The sequence below is a fragment of the Phalacrocorax aristotelis genome, chromosome 10, assembly GCF_949628215.1.
Source record: "Phalacrocorax aristotelis chromosome 10, bGulAri2.1, whole genome shotgun sequence".
NCBI classification, from domain to species: Eukaryota; Metazoa; Chordata; class Aves; order Suliformes; family Phalacrocoracidae; genus Phalacrocorax; species Phalacrocorax aristotelis.
In genome coordinates, this window is record NC_134285.1 from 2,355,073 (window position 1) to 2,379,611 (window position 24,539).

Here is a 24,539-nt window from a genome sequence, read left to right on the forward strand (position 1 = left end):
AGGGACAATAATAAGTGATACCAAAAAGCCTTAAATATTTAGCAAACTCTCTAAGACTCTAAGGACTCTCGGTTATACATGAGCGAAGGGCAAACTCCACCTCAGGCTTATTCAGAGGTTTCCGTGGCTCAGACGGGCCTTTTCTCACCAGCCTGTTTTTACAGGGCTGGAGCGCAGAGCTGAGCGGGGAAGGAGCTGAGTTACGAGTCTCTCCTCCAGCTTTATTCCTGGCAGAGACAATGTGCAGCAATGTTGCTCCGCACGTCAAGTCTGGCACCTGCTTACAATAAATCCGTAATGATGTTGAAAAGTTAAACGTCCATTTAGTTTAATTTCTGGTTTAGGTTTGGATTTCTACGTACTGCAAATGCTAGAATGCTTTTTGGAAACAAAGCTGCCTATTTACCTTGGAGATCCTCTCTAACTGGCTGCCCCTCACCTGAGATTTCTTTCTAAATGCAAAAGGATGCTCTCGGCACAGACAGTCTAAAGGGGACGCTTTGCCACCATCACCTGCTAATGCTTCATGCCGGCTGAGACCTTTCAAGCGGGCTCCTTTGCAGGTGGGATGGGTCGAGGCACTACTTTTGATCTCAGAAAGCCAAGGGGTTTGAACCCCAGCAGGATTTAGGAAGAAAAAAGCCTCGTGGGGTGATGTCAGCCTGTGCAGACGGGAGTTTGGGAGTTTGTTTTTGGGCCACAGCGATGGCACAAAGCAAGACGGGCGCGGGCAAATTGTGAGCTCCTGCTGAGCACGAACCTGCCTGTTGCCTGCAGCAGCTGTATGGCTGAGAAAGGCTCCTCAACCTTGGAGCAGCTTCCCCTCCAGGGCCATGTCCTCAGTGCAGACGGCTTCCTCGGCACGGGGGTTTCCTCGTGCCACACCGTGGGGACGGTCCCCAGCCCTGAACCCGCAGCCGGGACCGTGAGCAGCTGCGCTGGCGGCTGGGGAGCTCCTCCACAGCCTGCCCCGGGGGACACGCGGCTGATGGGGCCTGGCTGTAAAATCTTGGATGACATTTTCTCTCCACTCACCTTTGATCCTGGTGAACGTGCTCTGGGTGCTGCAATCTGATTGAGAACCACTCTTTGTGCAGATGTCCCGCAAAAGCTACACCCACAGCTGTAAATCACAAACCCCTCCCCAGTCTGGTTGCTAGCGACAATGAATAATGATTTTTCTAATGGGAACTGGCCAACATTCAACCTGCTCCTCGATTATTTTATTTTTTTAAGCAAAGACTATTTATATGGAGAGACTTGCAATAAGTCAGACTCTTTGGTTTACTTGAGATCAAAAAGCAGCTAAAAGGGGAGATTTCTGGAAGCTCAAGCTATGGGGACTCGTATCAGAGCAGGCAGACCCCAAACCGAGATCACAGCAACATCAACGCGCCCGAAGCACCAAAACCACGGGGTGTCCCGGCTCCTCGGGCTCCCCGCTTTGGGTCTTGCGAGGACACGGGTGGGTGGGCGAGCACGGCAAGGGGACGGCGCAGCAACGCACCTATGCAGTGCGCGTTTCCGTCATCGTCACCCAAATCTCCCGCACGGCAGGTGGCCCCGGGCGGCCTGGCACACCGGGACCGGCACAGCCTGCCTGTGGCAGGACCGGCGCGACCCCACGGGAATCCAGCGGGGGACAGACATCCATCCTCCCGGCGCGCCCTCCGCTCCCCCGAGCCGGCGGGCTGCCGAGCCCCTCCTCTCTGACGTTTCCAAAGTCGCTAAGCCTTTTTCCTTACAAACGCGAACTAGGCAAGAAGAATAAGTTCACACTTGGAAAAAAAAAAAAAAAAAGACTTTTTTCTTTAAAGCACAAATTTTTTTGGGTTCTTGACAAAGCAATAGTCTCCAGGCCAGTTGGAATCTGGAAAAATACACTTACTCAACCTAGCCACCATGACTCCAATAACAATTATAAAATGTCCAATAAAACTTGCATGTAATGTCAATTCAAATCTTGAAAAGCAGAATTAAGTGGTATATCAACATTAAACTTTATTGCTTCCTTTGCAGAGCAGAAGTATTGTCAATAAAAGTCATTCTGAATGAAGAAAAGGGCAGTAAATATTAAATAAACAGGTTTTTGTTGAAACGCTATAAATGCACCAGAGCTGCATTTTACACTGGGACCCTTTTTTCCTTCGCAGACTCCCCTCATGATAGAAATAAGTCAGTAATTGCAAACTATCAATAAAGCGCCAATTAAAGGGTGGTTAGATGCATGCATTTACAATATGTCATTATGAGCCTTTATTGTATGTACTTGGCTTTCTCAGATCCCACTGGCTCCGCCTGAAGTCCCCCAGCACACAAACGGTCGTGCGGCTCGTTAGGGGCCTTTGGAGGAGCCGTGAGGGCACGGGAGGTGCGTACCAGCCGAGGGCCCGGGGCGTGGGGTGCACCCCCGTGTAACCCTGGCTCGGGGAGCACCCCCCGTGTAACCCTGGCTTGGGGAGCACCCCCCGTGTAACCCCAGCTCGGGGAGCACCCCCGTGTAACCCCGGCTCAGGGAGCACCCCCCGTGTAACCCCGGCTCAGGGAGCACCCCCCGTGTAACCCCAGCTCAGGGAGCACCCCCGTGTAACCCCGTCTTGGGGAGCACCCCACATGTAACCCCGGCTCAGGGAGCACCCCCCGTGTAACCCCGGCTCGGGGAGCACCCCCATGTAACCCCAGCTCAGGGAGCACCCCCATGTAACCCCGTCTTGGGGAGCACCCCACGTGTAACCCCGGCTCAGGGAGCACCCCCCGTGTAACCCCAGCTCAGGGAGCACCCCCATGTAACCCCGTCTTGGGGAGCACCCCACGTGTAACCCCAGCTCGGGGAGCACCCCCATGTAACCCCGTCTTGGGGAGCACCCCCGTGTAACCCCGTCTCGGGGAGCACCCCTGGTGTAACCCCGGCTCGGGGAGCACCCCACGTGTAACCCCAGCTCGGGGAGCACCCCCCGTGTAACCCCAGCTCAGGGAGCACCCCCGTGTAACCCCGTCTTGGGGAGCACCCCACGTGTAACCTCAGCTCGGGGAGCACCCCCCGTGTAACCCCGGCTCGGGGAGCACCCCCTGTGTAACCTGGGCTCGGGGGCACCGCAAGGACAGGGAAGCCCAGAGCTGGGAAGGAAGGGGATGAGAGAGGAGCCTTTGGTCAGCCTTTTGGTCATGCAAGTTTCTGCCGGCAGAGGGGCGAAGACCAAGCGTCGGGGACTCGGTCCCCCACACCACTGCACCTCTGCCAACGCGGAAGCCAGCAGAACGCGACGGCTCTGCCGCGAGACGGGGCAGCCGTGCCAAACCTGGAACTTGGCAACGTGGCTTTGATTTCCAAGAGGCTGCTCACCACGCTGTGCCCTGGTCCCTTCTGGGTCCACCTGCCTTAGGAAGAGCCATCACCACCCTCCCCTACGCTGCCTTACACACAAAAGCACTTCCACTCGCGATTCCTGCCCGCTAATCTGGTCTCCATCACGCCTCAACACCCACCTCCTCCTGCAGCGAGCAGCTGACAGAGACGGGGTGTTTTGCTTTGTCCGTGAGACAAAAGAGCAGGGTTTTTTTAGGGTTGGGCTGAATATAATCCTCCCAGTGACACTGCAAACCTCAGGCGCGATGCCCACCGCAAACACAACCGGCACTTCGTGGAGCAATGCCCCGAGACCTTTTTGGGTCCGACCTCTTTTGCTGCGATGCCGGCTCCTCCGGCTGCCCGAGATCTACCCCAACAAAACCAAACCTGACGCCAAAAGGTGTGCCGAGCGAGCAGGGGCACAAGCTCTACGTCCGGTGGCACCTGAGGCAACGGGATGTGTTTCAGAAGCAGGAGAGGGAGCGGGCATCTCTGCGAGGGCACAAACCCTGGGGCTTTTGTGTCAGCCCTTTAAAACCCGATCAGCATTTTTGTGGTTTACGAATAAGAGTTTATAAGCTGTTCTCCAGTTTAATCATCACACGTATTTACAGGAAGCAGTAACAGCTACCGAGTACGAATTTCACGATGCTGAAATGATACTGAACAAACGCTGCAGTCAGCAAGGGCTGAAAGCTGCGTTTCTGCGAGTCAGAGTGGCTCTTTGAATTATGCCGGGGCAGAGATGAGAGAAATCAGATGTGGTCTAGGAAAGTATACATGCAGGAGCTTCTGTCCTCTGACTTTTGCATAGATTTATTTATTTCATGTAAAAAAAAAAACAACAAACCAATCCACAAAATCAACTGGAATGTGAATGCTGTTAATTTTTGAAGAACTTATTTTCACTACGAACCTAAGCTCAGTAAATCTGGGAGCTCTAAAAACCAGCTCAAACATTTTCCGAGATAAAGAACAGCCCTTAAATGTTAAATATAAAAAAAAATCCCTTCAAAGGGTGAAAGATGTCTATCAAAATTAACTTTTTAGAGAAATTGCAAGTATTCACCCCGGCCGTCCACAGCCACGGGATCAGACCCCTCGCACTAGTCCTGGGCTGACATTTCTCTGCCATCCGTGTGAATGAAACCACGCCAGTGGCACGGGAAACAAACCTCCAGCAGCACACTGCGAGCAGCCACACCAGCGTGACCCACCCGAGAGCCAACAGCTGATAGCTGTGAATCATCTCGATTCACTCCAGCCTGAACTCTTGACCTGGCGACGGAGTCAGCTCCTCCGGATGCCGCTCCTGCTCGGAGAAGGCGGGCTCCAGCGGACCCACACCGGTGCCGCGACGGCACCGTTACCGCTCCTGGCACGCGTGCCCACGTCCTTGCTGCCCGTTACGGAGCCGGCGTTAGGACTGTGTGTCTGCACCTTGGCCATCCGGGTCCCAGCCCGCCCTACGGCCCCCAGCCTCGGGCAGCTGCCGGGCACAGGCAGTGGGAGAGGTTTTACACCCTTCGAACACCCCCTGCTCCGTCCCGGGTGAAGATGTGACCCTTAGGAAGCAAACGCAGGAGCATCTCACCTGGAAGAGGATCTGCAAGAGGCCGTGCGCGATGCACAGCCGCCGTCCCAGGAAGAGAAAGAATGGCACCACCAGCTCGATGAAGTGATTGACCAGGGTCTCGAACTGATGAAACCACCATGGCGAGCGATGCATGAAGTAGGCAATGGGGTTGGGCACTGGCTGCGTCTGGAAGATGGAAGGAAAAAAGAATCAATCCCCCTCCAAGGCTCATCATCGGGGGGAGCTACAGAGCTCTCGGCCTTTTTGCTTATTTCCTTCCCCAGGTTTGCTCACAGGAGAACCGTCCTTTGCCTCTGGGCGCTCATTTCTTTTTCGAGAAAATGACTTCATTCAATCTTTTTCATGCAAACCCAAGGAATTTTTAAACCGATGCATCTTTTAAAAACCAAGCGTTTTAATTTTCTCTTTTCTCACCACAACCAAAACCCACTCACCTTAAATTAAACCCACAATTATTTAATACTGAAATGTCACAGATCGCTCGACACCGACTGAAGATCGTCAGAGCAACTAAGCAGATACAGAAACAGAGGAAAAGATTTTCTCAGGGTCACACAGTAGGTCAAACAGAGCCAGGAATGGAAACCAGATTTCAAAACCTAGGAGATATTCTTTCAAAACGTTTAAATTTGAAATAAATGTGGTGGTAGAGTTGCTTTCCAAAATGGTAATTTGGGAGAGGAAAGTGTAATTCCTCTAAACATGCTATATTGGTTTAAGGTATTTACATACTGGCCCTGTGACAATATTATTCTTCTATCAGCCTGAAATTTTTTGACGCTGGGAGATCTTCCATCCAGTACAACAAAGCTGCAAATTTTACAAAGGAAACAAACCCAAATCCTGATACGTTAATAACTGCCACCCTTCGAAATGCCGCAATTTTAGCAAAAGGAAGGAAGTTAACAATTTATCTTCGCGTATCTGACAAGCTCAAATTCATTAGTATTGTTTTAAAACTGCGAGAGAGAAAAAAGAGAGGATGAAGACGCAAATTTTAATTGAAGGAGACTCAACACATCTTTAAATTATTTGTAGTTAAATCAAAAATACAAACAAAACAGGGAAAATACTGTACTATGTGTGGCAACTGAGCGTGCTTCCACTGCCAAATCCCACAACTATTGTAATTCCTTATTAGCAAAGCTGGGATTAATAAAATTGTTGCTTTATATGGGTTTGAGGCTGCTGTAACCCCTCAGGACGGGAGACCGCATCCTTCCTTCCTCGGACACCGGCGCCGGATGGAGCGGTGTCGGGGTCAAGGAGCTCTGCCAAGTCCGCTCCGGCAAGGGGGCGGGAGGTCAGGGCTCCCCCCTCCCGGGGCGGCGGCAGCCCCGGGTGCCACCGAGGGTCCTTCCCCTCCGCACGGGACCTGTTTCGAGTTAACCTCCTTGCTGGACTGCTCTTGAGCATTCCCAGAACGCCAGGGGGGCTCACAAAGAGATTATTTTTTTACCTTGATCCCAAATTGCTAAGAAATACTTCTATCCTTCCAAAAAGGCAGGTTGCTTTCTTGGTTTCTTCTATTATTTTTTTAAGTGCATGAACCAAAACCAACCTAGATGAGGTATCAGCCCTACAGGTTTAACATTTAGCCCGAGATGAGCCGGTTTCGAGCACGTTAGTGCCTGATTCTGAGGCGCCGGAGCTGCAGAAAGGCGGCACTCACTCCTTCCCCCTCTCGCGCTGCAGCCGCTGCCCGTTTCCCCATCGCACCGTGCCGCGGAGGCGCGCCTGGGTGCGCTCCCTTCGACGAGGCAGCGCCTACGGCCGGGGACCGCGGAGAACGGGCAGTATTACACACGTAATTACGTTTCTACTTACACATGTAATTAACTCTCATAATCATAGAATGCCCTGAGTTGGAAGGGACCCACAAGGACCATCAAGTCCAACGTGAAGGCACCGAGCAGTTACACAATTGACAGTGGCTTTGCAGGGCTGGGCTGACGCTGTTTAGTTTTAAAGCAAAGACTATCCTTAGCTAGCGAACGTGCCGTCCGGTTCCGCCATGCCCTTCCCCTCCGTCACGGCCTCACGCTGATGCCCTTGTCTATTGAGACCAACCGCAGGCAGCGAATCCTGCTTGCTGCTTTGGGCTGGGACTCAAGATACCGTCCCCCCTGCTCTGTTGCGCTTAAGGGCAGAGAGATAAAATTCTTGCCTCTGGTCCCACTGCAGTGGGACAAGAGGCAGAAGAAAGTTCTTGGTTTGGGCTCACGTAGCAGCCACGTGCGGGCTCGCGTGGGAACAGCCCAGGCTGCCAAGCTGGGTCTGTGCGGTTTATGCTTTTTAGCAGCGGAGTAATTCTTATCCTGAAGTGGAAATGGGGGGAAACGGAGAAGCAAAGCACAGAAATCTGGCGTGGGTTAATAATTCCCTCCCAGGTGCTATAGCATTGCCATCCCTCACCTTATCGGCACCGACGCTGTCACGGTGTCAGTGGGGGCAACGCTGTGCGACAGGTAAGATAACTCAAATGACAAGCAAGACTGAAAGCCTGAAACGGCAGCAGAGACACCACAAATAACACACGGTTCCTCAGCATTTGTTTTGACAGAGGCGCATTCTTTTGAAAGAAACGCCTTCGACAAGAGCAGCGCTGGCGACGGAGCCTCTGGGGGACACTATCAGCCAGGGACCCTTCCTCCCCACCGCTGCAGCCACTTCTCCGGCGTGAAAACCTCGAGTACGTAAAACAAAAACACAGCGCTAGCGAAGTGATTCGCACGTACCAGAAATTCGTGAAAAGGCTGCTGGGGGAGGAGAGCGCTGTGTGTGTGTGTTCCTCCCAATGCCTTCCAGATGCTGCGAGCACGGGCGTAGCGCGGCACAGGTTTCCTGGGGAGAAAGCCGTGTTTACTCAGGCAGGGGTGTTGAGGCAAGAGCAAAGACCCAGAGCAACGTGTGAATCACTGCGGTGCTGAACGCAGACACCTGTGATGCTGGAAAGCTTTCTGGTTTCTTTTTGCGTCCAAGTCGACCGCTGCCTTGGGGTGCTGGGGGCACCCGACACTCGGTGGGTCCCGCTGCGCAGCACCCAGATGGGGCTCCACGAGAGCACCCAGGGGGCATCGCTGGGGTCAGAGAGGATACTTGCCCAGCACAGGCACGCCTGGTGCTTTCCCACTGCAGCTGCTTCCGACGGAAGCATCGCGGCGGTGTCGGAGGCGGCGGTGTCGGAGCCTGGGAGGAGGGAAAAACATTCCGGCATCACTTCACGCGCCTCGTTTCGCTGGGGATTTTGAGCTTTACGCTTTGCAAGGAGAAGCATCCTAGGGAGCAGCCAGGAGTTCCCCTACACGGAGAACTGTGAACTCCTGACACATACACACAGAGAAAAATGCGGCTCCAAGTCAGACGCAACTAAATAAAAACAAGCCCAAGGCAGAGGTACGGTGAGAGGAACAGAGCGGAGCCCTTGTCTCCATCAAGCCCCGTTTCTGGATACCTCTGTGAAACATAAAATGTTTCTAAATAAAAAAAAAAAAAAAAATTAGCAAAAACCGGCTTTCTGTGTCAGCACAAGGTGCAGTATAATAAACCTTCTGCCTCCCTCACACCTCCAGCAGCCAGAGAAAAACTGCGCTGCAAATGCGTTTTGAAATCAGATTGGGGAAAATTAATTCCATAATTCACGGGGCAGATTTGTAACGTGTGACTGCGGGGCGACACGCGGCGGGGGCTGCTGAATGAATTCTGGGTCGCCAGCTAAGGCATGTTCTCTGGCTTGTATCTACCAGGTTTTACGAGGGCTGGTAACAGATTCTAAAAATACGCACAATAAACTGTTTTTTCTCCCTAAGGGGTCTATGGTTTAATTATGTTCTTAGTGAGAACCATTAAAGTGCTAAGTACCTGAAGACTCCTAATTTACTAAACTATACGCTACTAAAACCCAACAGAAGGCTATTATACACCAGAGTAAACGCTCTTCTCTGGGACTGTAAATGCACATGGTCTCTCCTCTCAGCCTCCTTATTGGTATGGCATTACATAAACTCCGACCGAGTATTTAATCCCGGTGTTAGATACCCCAGCTCAGCCTAGGGAAATCTCCAGGCTCTCCTACACGTGTGCATGAAAACAAGTCCCGCATTGTCCTCGAACAACCCGCTGCTCAGACAGGGCTGCGGATGTTGTTCTCGTACCGTGAGCGGCACGGCTCCCGTGGAAGGAACCGCGCGGCCAAGCTGGAGAGCCCGGAAGACCCTGTCCTCTGGAGATCACAAATGAGGAGCCCAGAGATATAACAAGTAAGTTTTATCCTTTGCAATGATGGGTTTTTACCTTCCTTCGCTCCACAATGGACTGCGGCAGGGCTTCCGGAGCCTCTGTTGTTTCTGCTCCCTTGTCTGAGCACCTCAACAGCCGCAACTCACAAAGCGTCTTTCAAAAAACAGTAGCAAGTTATGAATGAATCGGTTTCAAAAAGGTGAACAAAAAATGCATTGTTCTACCTGTTTGTACAAGGCAAACTCACATTATCTATTGATTCAGACAACCAAAAGTATACTTAGCATTAATATGGAAACCACACTAAGGACGGCCTTTCAAAACATCACCCTGGGTGTCTACCGCAGACACCTGGTTGGGGAAAAACAAAGCAAGTCCTAAATATTCCGATACGCTCTAGATACTCTCATTTCTTTTCCCATTGAAAGGCACCGACTTAACCAAAATACTCCAATCTGAGTGCACTTAGTGGCAGAAAAAACTTGAAAACCAGAACGAAACGGAACAGCAGCAAATATGAATAAATGACGAGAGGAAGCAACTATTCGGTCAAAAGAAACAGGATTAACTTGGTGCAACGGACACTTCAGTAACGGCTTGTGGGCACCGGAGGCTCCAACAGTCAAAAGAGAGGGAAGCCTTTGGCACGAACAGAAAGGTGTGAAGAAGAGCAGTACCCTGGAAAACCAGGCTGTTATTTAATGTTTTCCTGAGCGTTTGCGGAAGGAACAGATGAAGTGTAAAGCACAGTTCTCCAGCTTCCCGAGGCACTGAGGCATGAACTCATCTTCTCGGCTTCAAAGAAAAGCTCTCAGTCCTCTTGTACTTTGGACCAAAAAATAAAAAGGATTCTCCATCGCAGAGCATAATTTGATCAACATGATCCAACAGGCTGTTTCTCTGCCAGTCTATTCTGCCTCAGATCTTGACCCTTCCTCCTTACGCATCTGCAGATCAAAGCTCCACTTCCCCAAGCCGGAGCAGAAACGGCTTCCCAGCCCCGTGCAGAAGAGCAAGAGGCAGCAAGCAGAAAGGAGATAAACCGGGTCACTCCCAGCTGCTGGGAAGTGTGGGAAGATGCGTGTCTTGACTGAAGTCAGACCGTCTCGGGCTGTACCGTAACCAACAACTCCTGCAAAACACCCTTCTTCATAACGGGGAGATTACGGAGAGCTGCCGCGTCCTCGCCGGGGAGGCTTTGCGGTAGGCGCTCTACATGTGCATCAGCCCTGACTGATGAACAACACAGCGGTTTTGCGCAAAGATACGCATGTAGGGAAGGGTTTTGAAAGGCAATTGAGCAGCGAACTTGTCAGCCTCTTGTGTAAATCCCAGCGGTACCTTGTGCCATGTCTCTTTTATACATACATTCATGTGTTCAAGGCTCCACGTGCATGCTACTAACATACCGGCATACAAAACGGCTAACCAGTTAAAAACAGGCCTTTTGAAGCTTTCCAATTATTAATCTGAATCCAATCAAAACAAAATAGTAAGAAAAAACTAAAAAGTTGTATCTGTCTTAAAATGTACAGAGATCTAACGGCCGGGTGGGTCACAAGGGCTCGGCTCTTCATTAACGCAATATCAAAACAATTAAGTCTCGATGGATCTATTAAAAAGAAAAGTTACCTACATGTTCTTGCTGGGCAGAGCTTCCCTCGTCCAGTCAATAGTAATATTCAGTTCATAGAAAAACATACTGGAATCTGCCTGCTTTAAGACAGCAACCCAAGCCAAGGAGATGTGTGTTTGACGCGGTGCCAGCACGACCATAAAATGTTGGCAATTTAGTAGAGACGTAGTGCCGCGCCACTCTCCCAAAGGACCTAAATAAACTTCAGATGTAGAACATATATTTTTACTTTTTATATATATAAATCTGCTGTTTCATTTTTAACTCCTTTCCCCAGCCGTCCCTCCGTCTAAGGTTTTTCAAAGCTGAAGCAGGTCCCTACTTCTCCCGGCTGAGCGAAGCCTCAGCAATGAAAAGTTAAAGCATGAAAAATCAGAAAATGATTCACGTCTGGGCATTGGGTTTCTTGGGGAACGATGGCTGCACATGCGGCTAGAGACGCCGGAGGGGAAAGGGTCTTGGGAGAAAATTCTGCTGTGCAATTTCATGCCTCAGCATTATAAAATATCCCAAGAAAGTTGTTTTTTTTTTTTTTTTCCCTGTTCACAAAGCTGCACTTGCAAAGTCACCAGCGTAGGTGAAACCTTCCTGCCGCATCTGTGACGTTTCGCCACAAAGCCAAGCTTGGCTCGTGATGAGTCAGCCCTGATTGACACCAGCACGAGCGAGGATGAGCTTCACCAGGGGTACACTGAAATGATGGATTTTTGAATTCCAGCAAGTTGGGTGGGGGCAGAAGGATCTATAGCGGCACTGTTTGCTTTTCCAGACTGCACCCTACCTCCTGCTCAGAGCTATCCTTCTCCAATAATAAAGACCACATTTCCACGGCCCACGGCATACCTGTTTATTGACACTATTCCTCCATAGCGTGCCTCCGAGCTGCTCGCTGTATATTGAGTTAATTGTGGATGTATTACAGATTCACCTATTTATTCTGTACATTCTTGGAGGGGTCCAGAGCTAAAATTACACAAGGAACCGCTGAACTGTTCAGGCTATTTATTTGTTCAAAATCCCTTTAAAATAATTAGTGAGGCCTGGAACAGACATCTTGGCTCTGGTGGGGCCAGAAGAAGCTGGTGCAACCAACTGCAGGTCATTACTGCCTTTGGGGAGAAGGCTTGTTTATTAAGAGCACCAGAGATGGGTCACGTTTGGTTTAGGAGTGGATCGGGCTGGAAGGTGCGTCTGTAAGAAGCACGAACTAGGAGCAGTACATCCTTACCAAGAAGGTCCCATCCCAAAAGCACCGGGGCCGAGACGGAGGAGCTGCAGCAATCCTTCTCCAGCCATCGCCGTGGTTTGATATCGAGTTGCCATCAGGTGATGCTTTCCTGGTGCGTCTCTCATTCCGAGGTTTTCCGACACAGAAACGCGCTCCCTGGCCCGGTGCTCTCCGGTGGAGCTCACCTTCCCCAGCGGATCGCGAGGCAGGGCGCTCACCAATATTTTAAATTGCCATTTAAGTGCATATTGCAAATGTGATCCTTTAATTGGTCACTGTTATGGCTCCCTATTAGAGAAGACAAGTTTTTCCACACGAGGTAAGCCCTTGCGAAAGCACTGAAAATATTTAAAAACAACCCAGTCCTGATATATTTATTATAAATTTCTCTATATATAAATAATTTCATGAAAAGGAACGTACTGAGTGGAAACTCCATTTAAAATGTGATCCCAGATGGTGGCAAAGCTCTAAAATTGCAAGGCAACATGTAAAGAAAGATTAACGACCTCAAACAGGCACAAATTTATGAGGTGAAAGCCCCTGTAATCCTAGAGAAAAATGATACCAAACGTTAGACTAGACAGCTAGAAAATACCTCTGCTTAGTTCATGCGGCCTCTGCCATTTTACATTTTCTTTTAATACACATTATTTTGGGGCTCAGTTAGTCTTTCCTCCTGCAGGCCAGAGGTATCGCTTTGGGACATGAGCACGCTGATGGGTTTGCCAGCTCCCACCGGGTACCCCCTTACGAGCAACTGGTAAGTCAGATAACAGGCAGCAGCTACGCTGCCACGTCCCGGGGGTAAGCGGCCGAAAGGACAGACAACAGAGCCAGGACACCACGTCAAGCATTTACCATCTCTGCAAAACCCAAAGCTCCACCGTCAGGTGGACTGAGATGACAGTGCTTAACATTTCCAACGCTGAAGCTCATGCAGTTCCTTATTCTGCCCGAACACAAAACGTTTGGAAGGAAAGGATGTGGAGCATGGGCCACCCCAGCGACCAGCATCTTCCATGCTCTTAACTCTAGCTGGGGCCAGAAGGGACCTCTGGCTCCCACAGCCCATCTCCCCGAGACCTCTGGCACCTCGGAGAACCCCTCGATAATCCCGTCCTGTTCCTCCCTCTGGTGATTCCCCTCTGCGACCTCTGCAAGGTCCCTTGCAATGTCTTCTCTGGACCGTTTTACTACAATATTTTTCTGTGAGAATTTTCAGTGAACTGGGATTTTCTGACCTTTTCAGCAGAGTTCTGGGCACGCTCTCGTCGATAACACAGCCGTGTAATGATAGCAAAATTAGTGCGTTTTTAAACCAGTGCGAACAAAAGGATATTCAGTCAATGCCAAACAGCAAGAGAGCACAGAGCCAGCGCTGCTGCCACACAGAGCTGCTTTGCAGGGCTCGCTGTTTCAAACCACGGTGGTTCTCCGGGTTGCTGTGGCCCTTGGATGCGGTGGATGAGCAGGGAGCTTTGGAGGCAGCACCGGCACGCTGCCCGCCACGGCAAACGGACGCCCATAACCTCTGGGTACGACAGGGACAAGGATGCACGAACCAAAAGCTACCCCAGGACTCCTGCCTGCTGCTTTGCAAATCAAGGTGTCTGTTTTCCATCAGAAGTTGCAGCGCCCTGGGCTGTGACAGCGTTCCGCTGCCAACCGATAGAGCCGTAACTGCCAGAGGGTCAGAAAAGTGTTTAAAAATCAATTTAAGTACTAAAAACACAGCTCATGGGCTGCCCTAAGTAGCTGAAGCTGAACCTACAGCATAGAAGATGGGCAGAAGAGGAGGAGGAAAAACTATCTGCCATGTTCAAAAAGAAGACAAGCTCTAATTCAATTAGGAAGGAGTCCCTATGCCCAGAGCACAGCCTGCTCCCCCTGCTGAGGATCTACAGGTAAATGTCTTCTGGGGCTCTTGGTACCGCTCTGCTGCGCCCAGGCGAGAACAAGCGCAGTGAGGGGATACCCTGCGGAGGAGCCTGTTCCCCTGCGAGCACCCGGGATGCCTGTGGGGACCGTGGCAGCTGCCAGCTTATTTTCCCCCTCTCTACTCTCATCCGAAAGGTGCCAGCGCTCCCCCCTTCCCAGCGTGGGGGCTGCGAGGTTTCCTGCAGCAGGGGAAGCCCCGGATACGGACGCATGGGTAACGGAGCTGGCAGCGTCACCCCGTCCTCACGGACCTGCCCCAAACTGCAGGTTATTTCCAAACCAGCCAGTGCCCACTTTCCATCTACGCCTAAGACCCTGGCGATGCAGCGCGGTCCCTTCTCTCTCTTTGGGGATGTGCTTTGAAGGGCGAATCCCCTGCTTTAGAGAGGGTGGAAGAACATCTTTCCGAGCATCTTTCCAACCGCTCCTCCTGCTCGGGCAGACCCAGCGACCCCGGGCTTTAACCTACCATTCACGACCCTAAAAATGTTCTGCGGCTGCTCTCCCAAAGGCCCTCATTACTTTGCTTTTTTTCCTTATTAAAAGTCCGGCGCTAAAATCAGGGTCGTACCTCCTTCAGAGGGCTTCTTTTTTTCCTTTTTTTTTTTTTTTTCCTGGTGTGTGCTCATAAATACGATGTTCAGCACCAGGCCAAGGAACACATGGGCAGAACCCGCGGGCGGCGAACGCCAGCAAAGCCCCCGGCTCGTGCCTGTGTTTGGATTAGGCAGTTTCGTGGCCTGGACGTTTACAGTTGGGTTAGGGTGTGTTTTTTTTTTTTTTTTTTCACAACTCGAGACAAACAGTGGGATCTTTCATAAAACGTTGTTCACAAAGGGTAATTTGTGCCATTAGGAACCGACTACCTGGACGGTCATTTGAATTCTCCGAACTGGAACGCCACCGCGCTCCGCGCCAAATCCAGGGCCGGGGGGCAGGAGGGGGAACTTGGCCTCACGGGCTGCCTCGTTTAACTCTCCAACTGCCCGAGAGACAGAGTATGCTCAACATCATCTGCCTCAAATGCGGGTATTTCAACCACCCAGCTGGTTTGAGCAGTCGTTGCTGTAGATGAAAAACCCAAGGGGCGGAAGGGGCTGAGGGTACGGTGTGGAAGGCGCCCTGGTGCTGGTTAGCTCTGCGAGTCACCTGGGCTTTACCGAGAAGACTTTGAGCCAAGTCAGCAGAAGGAAGAGAATAATGTAAATTGAAACTTTCATATTAAAATGAAACAAAAGAGTGATCCCAACACTGACCAGGGGTTTTTGCAAGGCTGGGAAGGGTGAAACAAGCTGAAGACGGTCAGCTCCCATCCATCCTCCTGGATGTTTGTACAAAGAGCTGCCACGTGTTCCCGTAATGCTGTTAACTGTAACTTAAACCATCCTTCCAAAGCAACAAAAAACCCTGCACCGACTCTTCACTCCGTCACAGAGGAGCAAAAATGGACGGCCATCATTAGGAATACGTGCTTTGCCTAAGAGTCCCAGCACACAGCCTTTGAGAAGTCCTGGGCAAGGCTTCTGGGGTGGGCAGCATAGAACCGTAGGACATCCTGAGCTGGAAGGGACCCACGAGGATCATCGAGTCCAACTCCTGTCCCTGCACGGGACAGCCCCAAATTCACACCGTAACATCAGCGTAACATCAGTGAAGTCTGCTGCTCCATGCTCTAGTCGTGGCACCACATTAATACATTCTTATTTCTTTATTATCTGGTCATTAAGGACAAGATGAAAAAGAAGGTCCTCGGGATTTGAGAAAGTACCGGCTACTCTACCCTTCTGTACCGAGTACACACAAGATGTCTGTGCTCCTGCAGACCTCACCTCTTTGCTTTAGACACCAAAATAGAGACTTCTAACACATCTCTCATCTCATTTCACCTGCTCTCCCAGCCCCCTTCTCAGCAGTAATGCCTGACAACCCTGCCACACACATTTCCCAATTTATTGACAGGTCTTGCATGGTTAAAATGAAGAAGCAATCCAAAATGGTTACTCCAATTCAATCCAAGTTGAATATACAGATAAAATAACGTGGCGTCTCTTATCCCTGTTCTCCTCTAGAAACTACATCGATATAAACACCAGGATAACTCTGCCCATTCTAGTCCACAGCGTTTTAAAAATTTAACTATTTCCCTACAGCTGAAGAAATACAGATCCTGGAGATGCTAAGCTGGCAAAAAAGATTCCTCTGCGATACATGGCCAAAAGGGCCTTTTAAATGGGCACATAAATTACTCATCCCTTTCACTGCATACTTGGTGATGCTCACGCTAAGGTTGCTTTACTCTGCTGGAGGCACCAGCTCCGCAGGACATGCTGTGGCCGATTCCGGAGAATTCAGGCCTGAACCTCCTGTTCATCTAAGAGCACTTATAGGGCAGGATGGAATAAAAATAATCCTTTTGTTTCCTAGGGGGAAAAAAAAAAATGAAAGAAAAGGTCTGCCAAAGCGTAGGAGTCTGGAAAGCAGCGAGTGTCACCTCCTGCGTTAGCCGTTCTCCCCCACGCGAACGAGAAAGCAGGATGAACCAGGTAGCTGTCCCAAAGACGTGGCCAAAAGCTTAGCAGAGCTTCCTCTGTTTCAAGCCTTCTCCCTAGTAACAAAGGATGCAGACTGAAAGAATTTAGGGCAAGTAAAACAATCCACTAGAAAACTCTTTGCCCTGAGGAGCCGATGTACAAACCCTTCCAACAGTCGGATGAACCCAGCGGCCAATTGTGCTCTCTTGGATTGCCCTTCTACAGCCATCTAACCAGGCACGGCAACTTCCCGTCTGGACACCACTCAAATGACTTCTTTTTTTAGTTAAAGGGTTAAAATAGCGACTTCTTACAAAGACGCGACAATTTGCTGGGAAGTAATGCACGCACATGGCGACATAGATAGAAATATTGAAGCCTGCTAAGGCCAGGAAGCAGGCTTGGCCGTCTTTGGCCAGCTGGGTACAAAAGGGTGCTTGTTATAAACGCCCTCGTCCTGCTCAAGGCCTTCCTTGGGTAAAAATAATAATTACCTATATTTTTAAGGACAATTTAGGAATGGAAAGTTCTACAGTATATTCTTAATGACTCTGGTGGTTTACCTTCCGGCACAAAAATGGGACAGATTTTAAGCAGCACGTGCTGGAGCGGCTTGTTAACGGAGGGGGCCTTTCGGTCGCCTGCGGGCTTGGGTGCCGCCTCTCCCACCAGCACCAACCGACGCACAAGCCAATGTTCAAATCCTTTCGCCTCGAGGTCCGTCAAGTATCGCACTTGTGTAATCGCCTCGCTTGTTTTGTAAGCGTTGCTTGTTTCTGTGCTTTTCTAAAATAAAGAAAGAAATTCAGTGGACAGATAAATTCCACCCAATAAATGCGTCGCTCCGCTATCCCTGTGGACATAATAATACCCTCACACTTGTCCCAAGTTGGAGAACTTGCAAATCACCGTTATAAATAAGACTGCCGACCTAAACCAAACATCTCATTTTTAATAAAGCCTTTCACCTCCTTTCCTAAGGCCAAATAACATCCCGGAGCAGGAGCTCAGAGCCCGAGCAACCAAGGGTCGGCAGCCCCCTTCCTCCGGCTCTGCCTCGCCGCTCGGTGCCGTGGTGCCCATGCCGGCCGTGCCCCGCGCCGCCGCGGGGCTCGCACCCTCCTGTCTACCCGGGGCGGCTTTTTGGGCTGGATTTCTCGCATATTCCCCTACCGCTGGCACCAGCCCGTCACCCCTCGGGAGAGGCATGTGCCTGCCCCGAACACTGCGCCCATTGATGCCGCGGGGCCGGGGCGATGCTGGGGCGGCAGAGGGGGGCGTGTGTGTGTGTTTGCTTGACGAAGTTAGGTTCTCGCTGGGTATTTAATATTCCCCATCATGCAGGCCTGTTTCTCCTTGAGCCTGCCTGTCAGTTAAGCCCGGGGATGTTTATTTTAACGGCCACTTGTGGTCAAGGCTGGTGCCAGTTGTACGGCATCGGTTACGCAGATTTAACACTGGGGACTCGGCCCCCGGCTCCCAGAGCACGGAAGGCAGCCAGGGCCGCCCCGGCCTAATGTGAAACAACTGAACTCTTCCAGCAGTCCCTGCTCCAGCTTTAACCCTTGCCGGGCAGGAGCTGGGCTGCCTCGGCAGCACCGTCTCACCCGCGGCACTGCCCTCCCGGCAGCCACAGACCTTGTCCCTGTGTCCATCCCCCCGGGTCTTGTCCTTTCTCCTGCTCCTCAAACCCCCCCAGCAGCGAAAGGTCTTGTTGATGAACTGAAAGCTGCTAGAAGAAACAGAAAATGTATTCAGTTGCTTAAGGAAGCAGCTTTTTATGGGAAGGAGAGGATTTTTATCGCTCTTATGGATTTATCATTACCCCAAGGGCACAGCAAACTGCTGCTGGGAGTGATGTCCTGGGGCGAGCGTGGGATGCTCTGACCTCCACCCGGTGAAGGCCTGGCCACCAACACATCCCCTGCAGCTACGACCCGGTGAGACAAAGCCAAGCCATTCCAGCTCCCACCCTCCTCCCTGCGACAGGAGCCCCGCTTCAGCGCACCCTTCCTCCCCAAAACCAAGCCTCGTGGAGAGCGAACACGCATCACAATGTGAGCCCCTGCCACTACGCAGCCGGGAGGATGCTAAAATGTTAAATAAACTGTGGTCCACAGCAAAATTATGCATCATTTTTGATCGTCTGGACAGTCTCCAAGATGCTAATCAGCCCCAGATTAAGTCATCAACCAAACTGATGAGCAATCACATTTTGTCAGTACAGCTGGACATCATTACTTGGGAGCTGATCTTTCACCGGAGAGGGAAGGCGGCTTTTTGCCATTGATCAAACTGGAAGAGAGGAAAGTGGGAGCACTAGAGAGGACCCGCGCTGAGTCGCCGCGGTCTCTACACACCAGCAGCTCCAGCTCTCTGCCCTACGTGTGCTCACAAAAATTGCCTCCCACCGTCCCGATGCTACGACCGCCGCCGCCGTGCCGGTCCCGATGCGACAGCCAGCGACCGCTCCTGGTCCCAAAGCAAGCACGCGTTGAAGTGTTTTGCTGAATTGCTCCACATCAAGAGGCAGATATGTTCTCCGTGGAGGAACGTCAGCCTGTGCGAGTGCTTTAACTAGATGACCGCAGGCACCGTTAATAACTACGCGGGACAATAATTAACAGAAACCCGCTAATGGTGAAGTACAGAGGAAATCTAAGGACCTCAATGGTCAAATCCCAAGCTCATTTGTCGAGAATTTGTGAATGGGAACAGATTCAAGACTCGTTCGCGATGTAACCCCGCTGGGTTCGCAGAGTTATAACTGAGATCAGAGCCTTTCTCTAGGAGTTAAAACCTGCCCAGTAAATAATTTAGAACCGGAGGAGAAGCAGACTAGATGTCTAATAAGCAGACACAAAATACGTCTGGGAGATTGAGTACAAAATACGCATCCTGAGTTTCTTGCTCTAAAAATACTGAAATACAAAAAAAAAGTAGGTGATTGCTGGTGATGTTAATGAAGATAAGAATTTCTTCACATATTTTAATACAGCTTAAGCGGAAATAAAGTAACTAGAGTTGCTATCAGGGAAGATACTATTTTTACAGATCTTAGCCGTGGATAATAGAGCACCACATCTCCAAACAATTCCCTCCCTGTGGTTTTCTCATCTGCGTCAGTTTTTCCATAGCCAATGCACCCCGTGCTTTATTGGGCCGTAGTGAGATACGAGAGGGTTGGGCTCTCCCAGCCCTCCCCAGTGCCAGCGCACATCTGGCTGCCACGCGGGAGCCAACGCTCAGCCGCCCCGCGCCCTCCCGCTACCACACACCGATGGAGTTTAAGTGATGATCTTAATAGAAGGACTAAGAGGCGAGAACACGATTCACCACGTACAGCCGAAGCTCTCCCAGGCGTTACATACGTGACCGGAACGCCCGAGTGGAACCTCCCCGGGTAACTTCACACACCAGGAGGAGTTTCTCCTCCCAGCAAGCGAGAGCGCCCGCCCGACGCTGAGCAGCGACTCCTTTGCTGCTCCAGCTGAACCCGGGCCGAACACCCTCCTCAGACCTCGTTACCTGTAACGAACAGGCCATTTCTGATCCCTACCTTTCCATCCCACTGCATTTGCAATGTCTTTATCGGCTCCTGGAAGCAGATACACGATTATATATAAATATGAGCACATAAATCAAAAGAAAGCCCTACAAAGACGACCGGCTACGCCGCCTCACCCAACAAACCCTCCTCCTGCCTTTCACATGTGCTTTGACTTAAACAAGAGATAAAGCTCTGTTATAGCCCAACAAATTTATTCCACTTCGCCATTAATCTTGTAAGTGAAACAGCCATACAGAGCACTCGCTGCCATGTCAGCACCGACGTTTCTATAACAACCTAAGAATTGCCTAAATAAGAGAAAATATTCCAGCGCATCCCCAGCTTGCCGAGGCCACGTGTGAGCAGGACCCGGTGATGTCCGAGCTCTCACCCAACCTCTGCCGCTGTGCTCTGCTGCCAGCGGCCGGCTCCTGCGCAATACCGTGGTGAAACCCGCTGCCCGCCCAGCCTGGCGCCTCCTCTTCCTCCCGCCTGCTCCGGGGCAGAGCGTGGCGTCTCCTCGGCCACGCGTGTCGGGCAGAAACAGGCAAATCCCGCGTCCTGCCCCCAGGTTTGGCTCTGTCGGGAGCTCCCCTGCCACGACGACGGGTTGCCTGGACGTGCACGGCGGCAGAGGCACCCGGAGCCCATGCAGGACGCGCAGGGAGGGGGACGATGACCTTTGAGTCAATTTAAGTGGCGGCAAAGCCACAGTTTCAGTCCAGCAGGACAACTGCCTGCAGCCTCTTTTTAATTTATTCCCCTTAAATTAAAAAGAAGAAAAAAAAGAAAAGAGGAAAAAAAGAAAAGAGGAAAAAAGAAAAGAAAAGAGGAAAAAAGAAAAGAAAAGAGGAAAAGAGGAAAAGAGGAAAAGAGGAAAAGAGGAAAAGAGGAAAGAAGAGAGAAGAGAGAGAAAAAAGAGAAAAAAGAGAAAAAAGAAAAAAGAAAAGAAAAGAAAAGAGAAAAGAGGGAAAAAGGAAAAAGGAAAAAGGAAAAAGAGAAAAGGAAAAGAAAAAAGATAAAAGAAAAAAGAGAAAAGAAAATAAAAAAGAAAAGAGGAAAGAGAAAAAGAGAAAAAAGATAAAGACGACACTATCTGCTTCAGAGCAGGTGAGCGAGGTGATGGAGATGAAACACGAACGCGAGCTCAGATGCTTTACAATACAATGCTGGGAATGCGAAGGCAAAGCTGCGTTGTGTTAAACTTCAAGACTAATTTAAAGTCTTGTTCCTTAGTGCAAAAGCTGGAAACACGCCCAAGCGAACGGGGGAGGGAAAAAATAATAACCAGGCCAATTGTATATTTCTCCTAGAAATTCCATGTCAGGACGTACCTCGCGACTCACACTTGCAGGCTCCAATTTCAATAAATCAAGCCAGCGCGCAGGGTAACAGTAGCACGAGTCTTTCTCTCGTTCCATAATACACCCAGGTAAAAATCACCGCGAAGCAAAGAACAAAATGCCCATTCTTTCTGGTGCTTGGCACGGGGACAAATTACTTTCTGCACCTCTCTGTGTTGAAGGACTAGTTATTAAATACAGTCTAAGCTGCCTTTCCAGCTGTACTTAAATCAAGGACAAAATAAAGCAAACGCGACTGTCCACAAGAAATTTGGAGAGCAAGAGAGCAATGTTAGGATGAGGCCACCCCCACGCACGTCTCTGACTACCCAAGCATTTAAATAATTTGGATCTGCAGCGCAGAGCAAAGCCTTACAGCTCTGTTACACGGAGCCGCTGCCCGTAACTGCACAGACCTGTGCAACGTGCCACAATTTTTGCCAATAATTTACGGATTATTCCAACCGCCTGAGCCCAGGCCTGAGCATCCCACTGCCAAGAGGGAGCAAACAAGAAGGTGAGAGTGAGCTCAGAGCCGTCCCATTTGCTCATCCCAAATGTGTTTGCACACAAAAAAACCCCTGGTATTTTTGTTTGGACAGCAGTTTGTCTGTGTCTGGGACCCAGTAATGCCGAAATACCGAGGAAGTGAGAGATCAGAGCAGAAAGCCTCATAAAGACACGGCGTAACCTAAGGGAGGAGTACAAAAAAAAGTGACGTGGCTAAAACGCTGTATTAAATCAACGCCGTCGGCCAGGACAGAAGAGGGGTCTCCCCGTCCCTCGGTCCCCCCGCCTACACCGCCTCCCCTGTAATGACATTTCATGCCACTTCTGCTACGAATCGTTTTACATTTCCTTTATAATCCCTCTCCTTTGCGAGGCGTAACTTCATTACTGGACGGCACCGGGAGCTGAAATGCGACGCAGGCGTTATCTCAGAGGACTGAGCTGCCAGGAGGGAAGAGCCAGGGTTTGTAGTTGGCCTTTTCTAACTCCGTGCTGAGACGGCGACAGCTGGTGGGAGCAGAAAATGTCTACAGAGACTTTTAAAACATCAGATTTTTTCCTCCCCACCCAAACTTTGAGTTTTCAGTAAGTCTCTCAGCACATGGGCTTTCGGAAAGAACAAAAGAAAATTCCTTATCTAGAGGAACGTGGTTTATTCCAACCGCAAGCAGAATGTGCAAGTGGTCAGTGGGTGCAACCCCCTGAACCACTTCTGGAAACCTCTCCTGAAAGCCACGTGCCAGTGGAAGACGTCCCACAGCCGGCGACCCGGCGTGCTACAGAAACCCAGCAGGGAAAAGCAAAGACCTTAGGATCAGCCTAACTAAAGCCACAGGCTCGTCCTTTTGAGGGGCAACAGAAAGCGGCGTGCCATGCAGAGGTAATTTGGATTTTCCATTACATTCTTCAGCATTGCTGCAGAGAGGCGAACTTTCCCCGAATAACCCCTCAACTATTTGTTGTTATTAAATTACATCTTTAGCTTGCCACATAAAACACCTTTGAGACTTTGTGCCTTCCATAAAATATTTAAAAAGTAAGCTTCTCGCCCACACAGGCAGCGCAGTGCATTAGAAGTATGCACCAACCCGAAAAGAAGAGTTGCTAGAACCTACGTATTAGTGATTGATACGTTTCCAAGTCGATGCATTAATTAAAATATAATTTACAAATATGTGAGCCAGGAAGGAAAACTCTTGAACAGCACTTACCACTGAAGCATCTATAGGTCACCATAGCCAGCAATTTCCTCCTATATTTAGGGGAAAAAATAGGTATGAACTGCTAACCGTTCAGAGAATCATAGCATCAATAAGGTTGGAAAAGACCTCTAGGATCATCAAGTCCAACCGCCAACCCAGCGCTACCAGGTCTCCTACACCATGCCCTAAGTGCCGTGTCTGCATGACTTTTAAATACCCCCAGGGATGGCGATATTTAAAAGATGCTTCACGTTAGGCTGTACCCGCTGCTAATAACCTCTCATTCCCAGGGGTCAGGAGCAAACCAGCGAACACGGGAAGAGCGGCCGACTCCGGCAAGTGCCGAGAGCCCCTCCGGGTCAGATGGACCGGGGAGTCCGCGGCACCTCCCCGGATGGAGGAAATGCTACAGAACTACGTGGGCAGGGATAATTTTAATCAGACTTATGAACTGGGACCACTGCAGTTCAATAATGACGATGCTTTATAATCTGCCATCATCTCCTAGCAGAGGTGCCTGGGCTGTGAGCGCGGCTGAGCTTACATCACCCAGCCCCTCTCCCTCGTCCCCCCGACAATCCCTCCCCTCCACGCTGAACCGTTTTTTCCACTTCCTCGCCTCGCTGCCCGCATATGTATCAAAACTACCCAAATAATTTTCTCCATATAAACATTACTGTGGTTGATCTGAGAGAACTTAATTATTTGAAGGCAATCCCACGTGAATATAGAAATAAACCCGAATTTTCCAGTTAGAAAAAAAAAAATAATAAAAAAGGCTCGATAGCCTTATCCCAGAGCAGAAGTTCTCAATACGTAGGCGCACATGAAACTCATTTCTGATGTCCCCCACCAACAAAGCAGTAGATGCCATCCAAACGCGCTCTCCTGCTCCTCAGCTGAGGGAGCACCAAGCCCGCCCAGCCTCGGTCCGCAGCAGCCGCCTCTCCGCGCACACACAAGCACTTACAGCGCTCAAGCCTCTCAGCTTCAGGTGCAAAGCTGATATTCACATAGACAACTATGTATTTAAAACCTGACTAAGCGTCTGCACAGGGTCTTGACCCCGCGGACCAAAGTACAGAAGCGCCCTGCAGCGGCACACACGTTGGCGCGTGCCTTTTTGGAAGTCTGCGTCTCTCCCAGATGCTGCAACGATACCTGGAAAAGGCTGGGCAGCAGCTCAGTCCCACGTTCGTTATAAAGCTCAAGGGCTAAAGCAATTCTACGTGAAGTTCTCATCCAGCAGTACATCTGGACTTCAAAAGGACTGAGCTCCAGAAGCGTGATTCCAACACCCCGTTCACCTGCAGCATGTCTGAACGACCAGCTGGTCCCTAAGGCAATGCAACCGGGAGGCGGGAAGGAAAAGCCCTGCACAGAAGTACTGTTTTATAAGCCTACGTTTCACAG

General features: G+C 50.5%; 1 protein-coding gene across 7 annotated transcripts in view; it reads right to left on the bottom strand.

Annotated features, from left to right (window-relative positions):
• LMF1 (lipase maturation factor 1) overlaps positions 1–24,539 on the bottom strand; it is a 208,704-nt gene that overhangs the window by 62,292 nt on the left and 121,873 nt on the right. For all 7 annotated transcript variants that reach the window (XM_075104693.1, XM_075104700.1, XM_075104695.1 and 4 more), the window contains one exon: positions 4,944–5,111. In XM_075104693.1, the coding sequence (XP_074960794.1) occupies positions 4,944–5,111 (168 nt within the window). The remainder of the gene's footprint in view (positions 1–4,943; positions 5,112–24,539) is intronic.